This window comes from Triticum dicoccoides, chromosome 4B (genome assembly GCF_002162155.2).
Source record: "Triticum dicoccoides isolate Atlit2015 ecotype Zavitan chromosome 4B, WEW_v2.0, whole genome shotgun sequence".
Taxonomy (NCBI): domain Eukaryota; kingdom Viridiplantae; phylum Streptophyta; class Magnoliopsida; order Poales; family Poaceae; genus Triticum; species Triticum dicoccoides.
The window spans coordinates 540700158-540710624 of NC_041387.1; the positions used below are offsets into that span (position 1 = coordinate 540700158).

The 10467-nt window shown below is 46.8% G+C and overlaps 1 protein-coding gene and 1 pseudogene across 1 annotated transcript; one reads left to right on the plus strand and one right to left on the minus strand.

Moving 5' to 3' along the window:
• Positions 1 to 415: 415 nt before the first annotated feature.
• LOC119291348 (protein CLT2, chloroplastic-like) lies at positions 416 to 6667 on the minus strand. The gene is made up of 10 exons (XM_037570098.1): positions 6203 to 6667; positions 5817 to 5962; positions 5517 to 5554; positions 5043 to 5158; positions 2393 to 2492; positions 2280 to 2315; positions 2102 to 2152; positions 1813 to 1936; positions 1326 to 1451; positions 416 to 1028 (listed from the first exon to the last, which is right to left on the minus strand). The coding sequence occupies exons 1-10, from the start codon at positions 6577 to 6579 to the stop codon at positions 871 to 873; spliced, it is 1272 nt and encodes a 423-aa protein (XP_037425995.1). The 5' UTR covers positions 6580 to 6667; the 3' UTR covers positions 416 to 870.
• A 68-nt stretch (positions 6668 to 6735) lies between these two features.
• LOC119291349 lies at positions 6736 to 9892 on the plus strand (annotated as a pseudogene).
• The last annotated feature ends 575 nt before the right edge of the window (positions 9893 to 10467 follow it).

Sequence of the window (10467 nt, forward strand, 5' to 3'; positions counted from 1 at the left end):
GGTTTCCTGACAAGGACAAAATGCCCATTTCCTTGGCCCTCAAAAAGTGCAGCATGCGTTGTGTGGAAAGCCCATGAGCCAGTGGCGGAGCTCATGAAGAAATCTTTCACTACCCCTAAGCCCATTGCCCCTCCAGAATTTTGGCCCAAGCTACGCCACTGCCTGTAGGTACAGTTGCTTTCAATGCACATGTGTATAAGAAATCTCAGCAAAAGGAAAGATGTCTACAAGAACCACACACACAAGCTAAAAATTCTAGTACCGGAGAGTGGACGAAGCAACCAACTCCGTCCTGTCAAAAAATTCTATATTTTTTCTCTCAAAAAAAAAATCAATATTTTGTTAACTGAACATTTTCTCAGTACTTGGACTGTGAGGTAAATGGACAAGACAACCCCGTGTGTTTTGCGCTTGATGAGGATTTGCATGGTGGTACGAGTACTAAAGCATTTTCTTTTGGCAATACATTGACGTACAAGTAGAAACAACCTTTACACTGAAATGTGGATATGAATCACGAAAATAAATACTCCTTCCGCTCCATATTAGTTGTCACTGCTTTAGTATAAGATGGGAAGGAGTATGATTTGCAACCACATGAACACCGAGCTTCCGATATTTCCAAGCGCTCTCTTGACAGAAAGACTGAAGCTACTTGCTGGAGTCGCTAAAGAGGAGCTGGGGGCACCGGGAGTTCGTTATAGGCTAGAGCTTATTAGACCTGCCAGCCCGAAAAGATTTCTCTCAGGTTGCAGAGCGTCCCACTCTTCAGAAGTTCTGTACAAACATGTGCTGCTGACTGAATGCACGGTCTTGTATCAAGGTGCATCAAAAGCTTTCTGCCATCCTTGTGAGTATTTTGGTTTTAGATCACTCTGTCTTCACTTGATCAGCTGAGTTCTGAGGAAGGTTATATAGGAGCAACCCAAGCACCAAGACAGCAGCGCCGACCAAAAAGGAGGTGCTTAAACTTGTTCCTCCAGGTATGTATGGCAGAGGAAGCGACAGGACGTATATCGAAAGAGGTACTGCAGCGGAAGAAGGAATCAGAAAGTTAGAGATGAATATGATTGACCACACAGAAGAATCGTATCTAATTGTGTGTTTGCACGCACGTGCCAGGCGCTAGGTGCTTATTACTTATCAGGGCATATGTGCTAGCACAATCCTACGAAATGATTTGCATGCCAAGCTGAATGTTTCAATTTTGCAAACAGCTTCTTCTTGGCACTTTTAACTCAATACGAAAATCTGTGCCTCGCAGTCGTACGAACCATCATAGTGCTTCTTAAACTATTCAGAGGGAGTGTGTTTCGTTACTGAACCTGCTAATGTTGCTGTTAACGAAGCAACCAGTGCTGTAGACATCTTCACCAGATTTAGCACAGAAATGTTGAAGGCCATGTTCATGGTTATGAAGAGCAGTGGTAGCAAAGGGGCTCCAGGACAATCTGAAAACTCAAAACATCAGCACATGATTGCAGTATCATCAGGGAAAAGTGACTACGGCAGCCTCTCATCTTGACACATAGCTTTTACTAATCACTGGTCAAGGCATCAACGCGACAAACAAGGGCCCTTCAACATAATGAACTGCAATATATAGCGAGTGTTGTGTTCGTGTATGCCATGCATACAGAACAATTTGTCCAAGTAAATGTAAAAAGAAGAACGATACTTATTAGTGCAAGATTCTAGGGAAGGTTTTGTCGCCATTCAACAACAGATTTGAAGTAACACATGGTATACGGAGTACAAACAATGCTCAACTATTTAGCATCTGAAGATACTACGATGATGAGTAATACTCACCGTTCAGATTGCCACCAACATTCAGAAAGCATGCAGCACCACGGTTTACATATGCGGGGAGCTCAGTCAATGGAATGCCTTTCAAATTAGAGAGAAACGGCAGGAGTAGCAAAACAAAAAGAGCCTGCATAGTTCAACATGGCAGACTTGGAGTGCACAAAAAGGAGAAAATCCAATGGGTTGAGGAGTGAATAAGGATACCAAACAAGACGGTTTGAGTAACGTTCTTCTTTTCACCAGTGACTATTAAACCAACAATGTTTTATAATAGAGATGATTTTAAGCTTACCTGGAATCCTGACCCAAAAGAGTTGACCACAAATATGTCAGGCCGTTTTCCCTGTGTAAAAACAAAGAGAACTAAGCCCGTCATGCTTTCAGCTCAGAAATAGCTTAAAATAAGAACAAAAAAATAGGTACAACGAATATTCACATTAACTATATCTTGAAATTATTTTATTACGAACCTCAAGGCGTTTGGCACCATCAATGAAAACAAATTCCTGCCACAGTAATAACAAGACTTAGAGTTGGGATAACTGAAAGTTTCATCAGGGGTACACCAGCAAGTCCACTCAACCTTGATTATAGATGCACCAGCTTGACATGCAGATGAAGCCATCAAAACTGCTGGCCAAAAAAACTTGACATCAGACAGAGATGAACCACCATTTGCTCCACTGCATTCATAAAGTAAAAGCATGGCCAGGAAATTCTCAAAAGTCAATCAACACATAAAATGCAAGTATTCTACATTCATCATATTAGCCACATTATATCCATGTACCATACATGCACTACAGTGCTACCCTATCAGTGTCAAACCATGCTCATTTCTCAGTCCCCACATTTTGTTTTCCTCACTTTTGATCCATTATAATTTGTGCATTTTGTCTCGACCACTAACTGTACATCTGGAAGGTTGATCAGATGAGGCACAACGCTGCCAAAGCACCCAAGAGTTAAAGCCATATACAGGTGATCACATCACAAAAGCTTCCTTTAAGTTTTATTCCAATTATAACAAGGGTTTATGGTTATCAGAAGTATCTGGTACATGAGCCTAAAGCAGTGAGCCTTGCTGCAGAGAGACGCATCTACCGCACTTACCTTGGATGACTGACCACAATGCATACTTAAGTAACCAATAGAAGGGGTTAATCAAGTGTAAGTGCTGGTACTTAGCCACAGCACCTTCACATACAAATATGAGGGAGTTAGCTGCATGTCAGTGGAAGATTACATGTTAGAAAACTTACGGAAAATATCTTAGCTTATTATGCCCTTGATGCTACCGAGAAACTGGAAAGCAGAAAGAAAATACGATACTTTTCTACGAATTGATCGGGTTTATGCTAATAACTTTCCAACACAAATTCTAGTTACATTGCATTCTTTTAGTGGATGGAATCTAAAATATGTCACATAACAATCTTATTGTGTCCGAGTTCTACAATATAACCATTCCGATTCATGAAGGTGCTACAATAAATAGTTAGCAGCTGACAATTACGCCTTATCAGAAGCTTATGCGAACATGTCCAATACACAATACCAATGAATCCATGATGCCCAATATAACAGACAGTTGGAAACAATTCAGTTCAAATTATGTGAACAGTGATGTGAAGCACATAAAGTGATGGTTGGCGTCTATCTGAGCTCCGTGACCGCAGGGGATCCCCTCCTCCCTCTCGCTCCCGCGACGCGCCCTGCGCGCGCGTCTCGGGAGAAACCCTAGTGCCGCCGGCGGGCTTCCCCTCCTCCTCCCTCCTCTCCCTCGCCGCCGCCAGAGAGGGCGCGCCGGGCGAAGCCTGGTAGGCGCCGGCGGCAGCGGGGCTGCCTTGTCTCCTCGGCGGGGGCCTCCGGCGCGGGTCGTGGCGGCCGCCTGGGATGCGGCGCTGGCGGCGGGCGTGGCAGCGCGGCGGCGAGCTGGAGCCTGCTGGCGACGGCTTCGTGGCGGCGGCGTGACCGGTGCGGCGGTGGTGGGCGTGCCTTGGTCGCCAGATCTGGGTCCTTCGACACGGGTCGAGGCCGGATCTGGGACCTGGCGGCGCGGGCCGAGGGCGGCGCGGGCTCCTAGTCTCTGCCCCTACCATGCCACGGCGGGTGGTGGTGCGACGCGGCAGCGGTTGGCTGGTGGGCGGGCTGGCCGGGATCCGAAGCTTCGGCGGCTGGACGACGGTGGGCCGCGCAGATGGGCTCCTCGGTGAGCTTCCTTCGCGATTGGTGGCGGCCCTCGGGATCTCTCCTTGCCGGCGGGCGGGTGTATGTTGGTGGCCTCGCGTGGAGCTGCGGTCGCCGCCGAGGTGGGGCGACACCGAGTTGTCCGGTGGGGAGGCAGGCTGGAGGGACGGGAGGCGCCGCCGAGCCCGGGCCACCCGTCGCTGGCACAGGGGTGTGCCGGCCCGGATGCGTCCGCTCCCCCTCCTCCCCTGTTCCCCGGCCAAGTGTGGGCTGACGCAACTCCGGCGTTGTTCGAGGCGGGATGTATGCCGCGGTTTCTTCGGTCGGGTGCGCCCTTTGGCCCAAGCTGATCACTTTGGTCGGTCCTGGGGGTGTTTGGATGCAGGGCGGCGGCCCCGGCGGCGGGAGGCACGAAGTTCGTGGGCGGGACTTGCGCCTCGGGTGCGGGCGAGCGGCCACGGCCACGTGGGTGGGTGGTCGCTGGTGGTTGACGGAGCTAGGTTGCTTCGGAGGGGTGAGCGTGCTGGGGTTCATTACCTGCCCAATCTTGTATTGGTCGACGGTGGCGGCGTCCGTGGACACCGTATCCTTCCTGTAGGCTCCGTCGCAGTGGCCTTTCTCCTTCGAGTTGCTCCGGGTGAAAACCCGATCTTTGGGATCGGATGGTGGCGGCTATCGTGGTCGTTCCCTTCTTGGAGGCACCATCTTGGAGTCCTGGTTCCGTCGTTCCCGTCTCACCTCCCCTCGGAGGAGGTCTCTGGTGGCTCCAAGCAGTTCGTCCTCGCGCATTTGTAGTGGCTTGGTAGTCGTTGGGGTGGTGTGGCGGTGCCTGGCACCCTTGTATCTTGCCTTGGGTGTGTGTGTCGTGTGCGGTGGTGGCGTGAGTTTGTATCATGGTCTTTGTGGTTTGGTGCTTTATATATAAAGCGGGGCGAAAGCCTTTTTCGGTAAGCACATAAAGTATTGTTCATTTTTTTATGTGAACAGTGATATGAAGTACATAAATGAGTATTCCAAACAAGGCTAGATGTTCCAATGCATACCTCACTACTGATAGAATTACTCCAGTTGTAACAAGCAAGCATCCAAGAATTTGGTTTGCTCTATATTTCCTTCCCAAAACGATGACTGATAAAATAAGCTGCCATACCAAAAAAGACTGCAAAACAACAGCAAGTGTGTTAAGAGTACTGAGTCCGCACAAAATCACCGAAAGAAAGTACTAGTGGTCTTTATGCACAGATATTTAACCTAGCACTGCAGCCAGCAAGACTATCAAAGTAGTACGTCTAGAAAGCACTGAGATATGTAACAGAAGAACCTCAAGAGGGATGATTAGAAAATTGGAATAATAAATAAATCCAGGATATCGCAAAGATGGGATATGTATGACCAAGTTAATACAGGATTGAATATAAGCAGTACAAGAGAATGTTTGTACTTGGCAAAGGATATTAAATACTCAGAAGTGAAGATGTGAAAAATTTAGACCTGTCAGGCGAAATAAAAAATAGTACCTGAGACAACACTGGAATAGATGGCCCGGGTAACATAGCTGTGAGCATTGACAAAAATGCAAACACGGAACTCATTTTAGTTATGATCCGAATTCTGAAGAAACCATAGTTCAAGTAATGTACTCCCTCCGTCCCAAATTACTCGTCGCTGAAATGGATGTATCTAGAACTAAAATACATCTAGATACATCCATACTTGCGACAAGTAATTCGGAACGGAGGGAGTACGTAGCTGTTAAGAAGTGCATTTGAAATACTTCATTCTGAAAGTAAAGTAGGGATATCACTATCAGTAATCACCTGCAGCAGCCATGCCTGACGCAACACCCATTGCTTCTAGTAAGCCAATTAACATGAAGCGCGATTTAGGAAGCGCTAGCATTTCCTTAGTGACAATACCTGCCTGATATCTTACGAAGAGAATAGAGAAGTACACTACAACATACCTGCAAAAATTAGGAAACAGTACAGGAGCATTTAGAATTAGAAAAATCGGTCTGTGCATTGACTTTACAGAAATCAGTGTGCAAAAAGGATGCGCAAAAAGAATTACACATGCATTCAGTTGGTATGAAACTCTGAAAGGGCTGCACTGCACATTGTTTTATACTACGTACTAGCGTGTAGCACCGGATGTAAATTTTGCTGGAATTGAGCTTAGATGTCCTTGGAAGAATCGAACTTACCCAAACGTGAGAACTTGGGCGAGGAAGAAGGGGTAGTTCTTCATCGGCACGAGGGCAAGCTTGTACAGCACCCGGTTCATCACCGCGAGCGCCACGGTGGCCGCCGCAGCCGCGGTGATCCCCGTGCCAGCCCCACTCCCAGCATCGCCTCCTCCCCCTGGAACCCCAACCGCCGCGGCCGCCCGCGCGCAGCGCGTCCCCACGAGCCGCCGCCCGCCAGCATCGCCACTGGCGGCGGCGAGGGCCGCGCGGAGCGGCGGGGGCGGGAGGGAGACGCGGAGGGGCGTTGGGACCCGCCGGCAGCCGTGGCGGAGGAGCGGCGGCGGCGGCGGCGGCGGGCAGGGGAGGGGGGCGGAGAGGAGCAGCGAAATTGGCATGGCGGTCGCCGTGGGGTTTGAAGATTTCGCGGGGGTTGGTTTCTGTGGACGGCGACACTGCCAGTTCGCAGGCCGCTGGTTGCTCTGGAAAGTGGGACCCACCGGCTAAGTTGCTGGAATTAAACCCCTACCTGCGGCCGACGCTCCCTCCCGACCCAAACCCTTTCGCCGCGGCGGCGCCTCTCCGATGGAGCCCTCCGACGAGCTCCGGTTGCTGGAGGCCACGGGGATCTACCGCCTCGCAGGCTCTCGCGCCGCCTTCCTCGACCCGGTGCGCCTCCTCGGCGAATCCTACCGGCGCTTCCGCCTCGTCCCGTCGGCGTACTACTCCCGAAGCTTCGGCCCGTCGCGGCAGGGAGGCGAAGCGCAGGCCGAGGGGACGGCGCCGTCTCCCGACCGGAAGAAGCGCAAGCGGAAGCGCCAGCCCAAGCCCCGGGAACTCAACGCCGTGGAGACGATCGCAGAAGCGCGGCACCAGGTGACCATGTGGCACATTGGTTTAGATTAGTTTTTACTCAGTTACTGCTGTTTCCTTCTTCTAACGGTATTAGTTAAGAGCTGAATCAGTGTAAAGGTTGTGGTCTGCTCATTCCTCCTTAGTGACATGAACTTTACATTTGGTTCATACGCAGCAACGGCAGTAAACTAGAAAAAGTTTAATTGTGTCATCAGCAAACAAGAAATTTGGAATTGCCATTTTTTTAGGAATTTTTAGAGAGTGGCTGTTATTAACACCTGGTGTCTTGTTATGCCCTTCGTGAAACAGTCATAGTGTGCCTATACCAATTGGTAGAGAAAATAGGCTGAATAGTGTTCTACAGGTATTTTGATGTAATGTTTGGATCTCTTGTGGTGTTCCATTTGCTAGGAAGCAAGACCTTTTCTAATTAGCGCGCATAATTCACTCCTGGAGGCGAAAGATCTACTGGAGTTCCTTCCGGGGATGATCAGGGGAGATGAGTGCAGGCCAAATGTTGAAACTAGTTCTGAGAACAATTTTGTTGAGCTTGGGGGCTCATGGCGAGCACCTTTCTACGAGATGACTATTTGCTTTCAGAATCCTCATGGTCAGGACGAGGCAGGTAAAATAATCAAACCAAAAATTGTACGAGTACTTCTGCCTTCTTGGTGATCATATTTATAGAATTATAGGTATGAATGATGCATAAAAGTGCATAAAACCCTTCTCTACCATGTTCTAGGTACCTGTGGTGTCCAAAAGAGATCCAGTCCGTTATTTAATAGGATAGTCAGTGTTGAAGAAAATGATGAGGCAGAAGGAGAATTTCAGAGTAGACTTTATATTTTACCAAAACGAAGTTGCTTTATGATGGTGAGTTGATCATTCTTTAGTGCAGGCTGTCTCATCTAATTTCATCTAAGTGAACAGTCCATCCTTAATTCTTCTTGTTTTTTTGCATGATGCTGATGATACATAAACTGAAGACTGACTTCACACATGTTCGTGATCTCATTCCTGGTACGTGGAATGTAGCATAAAAATTGTTTTAATATGTGGTATAGATCTTGCTGTGCTTATTACGGTTCTATTGGCAGATGTACTTAATCCGTTTATTTTGTGGATGGTGTCTTCTTTCTCCAGATAATCCTAATATAGGGTACAACCTTATAGTTATTGACCCACCTTGGGAGAATGGATGTGTTCGCCAGAAAGAAGCGTAAGTTAACTCTTCTAACTTTAGATTGTCGGGTCTTATTGATGGCTGACTTTCCAGTATTTCTCCTTTTTGTTTATTTGTGACATGCCTTAATTAAACTACACTGAGTTGTTAACTTTCTGCCTCTCTTTTTTACTAACTAGTTAAACTCTGGATTGCTATGCTTTTTGAATGTTAGCACAGCTATGTGATATATGACCTATAATTCATGGTTCTTTTCATACTATTCCTGAATATTGCATTTGTAATTACAGCATTTCTTATTTCTTGAATCCTTCTTTTATATGTAGAGTATCTTTTGTGGTGTCCTATGATTTACTGGTGTTTATGATACACTGACCATGAACCATGTGTGCTGATATCATGTTCTCATGCAATAAAACCTGATTTGGGGATATGCTTGTTGGTAGTTTCATGAAAATTAAATGTTCTTGGGCTAAAACGGATCCATCTTCCCTATTGTTGTCATCTTTTTAATTGTAATAATCCCGTTTATGCATTGTCAGCTAGGCATCTTTATGAATTGCAGTTCATTTATTCAACAATTTATGCCCTAGGTATCCTACACTTCCCAATAGAAATTTGTTGTATCTTCCAGTTCAAGAACTTGCACATCCAGCTGGAGCGCTTCTAGTTTTGTGGATCACAAATCGGGAGAAACTGCGAAGGTTTGTTGAGGAGGAATTGCTTCCATCTTGGGGAGTCAAAGACCCCACAGAGTTTTATTGGCTGAAGGTTTGCAGCTAACACTCACGTGTCACCTTCTATCTTTCAATAATTATTTCATTGACACATTTGGTGATTTTACGATGGTTGCCGCTAGTTTTGTGCAATGTGGTCCTGAAAAATCTCAACAAATGACAGGTGAAGTCGGATGGTTCACTGATTGGCGATCTAGACTTGTTCCATCACAGGCCTTATGAGTGTCTCCTTCTTGGCTACATAAATGTTGTGAGTTCTTTCCTCTAGATTATTTGCCTTTTTTCTGGAATTTAATGTTTGATCTGGACCGTGTATCCTGAAATCGATATATTCTGTTCTCCTGGCTTTTTTCCTGCAGAATAGAGAATCTGAATCAGGATTGAAATTTAAGTTGTACAAGGCAGCCAAGTAATTATGAGTGTTCCGGGTGCACACTCAAGGAAACCTCCTCTTCAGAGTATCCTTGCCTGTAATTTGTCACCGCCTGTCATGTCCTGTCTATTTTTTTTAGTTAATAATTTGCAACGAAGCATATGTTCTGTCGTAAATGCAATTCAGCTCTTTTTCTTATAGTTGCGGCGTGATTTATGTCCAATCCTTAACCTGCAAAAGAAATTCTTTCAGAATATATCCCTGGTCCAAAACCTCCAAGGTGCATAGAGCTTTTTGCAAGAGAATTGGGTTCCGGGTGGACCTCGTGGGGAAACGAGCCGCTCCATTTCCAGGATTCCATGTACTTCTCAAAGAAGTAAACTGATAGGCAAGAGCATGATATATGCACAGTTAAACAATTTCGTATCGACGTAATGCTTTGCCTTTCTAGCGTTATGTCTCGTGTGTTTTCTGTAAGTAACACTTTTTTTTCCGTTCTCTTGTAATTTCTAGTCATGCCTAGTATTTTACACCGATGTAGGAGTATTTAGCTTCTCTTATTAACTGATGGTGTCGTCGTGGCTTGTTGGTCTCAAGGTGCTGAAGAACACCTGCAACTGGATTAGTGTAATGCTACACTGATATTGGGCTACGATCTCCTCAACTGGTTGCCACTAGGGGTCAGCTGATTGGCAACAAACAGGGTCCAATTTTGTCAAGAGTTGGTAGGTAGATAATCTAATCTCATCTGAGCTTGACTGAAGGACGATCCACATTACAATGCCCGCTTCCCGCATAACTGTATTCTGCTTTCTGCTGGGTAACTCTCAGAGGCAGAGCCCGCTCTAGTGATCAAAAATTCCCACCCAAAACTTGAGTTGAGCTCAAGGTCTCACGACTGGTTTCTGGTCCATTCTTGAAGGGAACGTTCCCGTGTAAATTGGTGATGCTCTTGGAGCAGAAAGACTGCTGCCTTCTGTTGTAGTAGTTGTGGGTTCTTCTCTGTTTCCTTGTACAGAATGAGTATTTTTCTCTTCTCTTCCAAGGAGGACTTGCCTTGAACAACAAAATGTCTACCGAGTAGAAGAAGCTGTTGTCGCTGCCGACGGGAACCACGTGCGTGCGTGGCGAGCCG

Excerpts from the sequence above, each read along its gene's own strand:
- LOC119291348 (XM_037570098.1), bottom strand. The coding sequence starts at position 6,579 with ATGCCAATTTCGCTGCTCCTCTCCGCCCCCCTCCCCTGCCCGCCGCCG. Across the intron at positions 1,937-2,101 it reads CTTTTGGGTCAGGATTCCAG|GCTCTTTTTGTTTTGCTACT; the intron begins GTAAGCTTAAAA and ends TGAACTATGCAG. Across the intron at positions 1,452-1,812 it reads TGTTGGTGGCAATCTGAACG|ATTGTCCTGGAGCCCCTTTG; the intron begins GTGAGTATTACT and ends TTGAGTTTTCAG.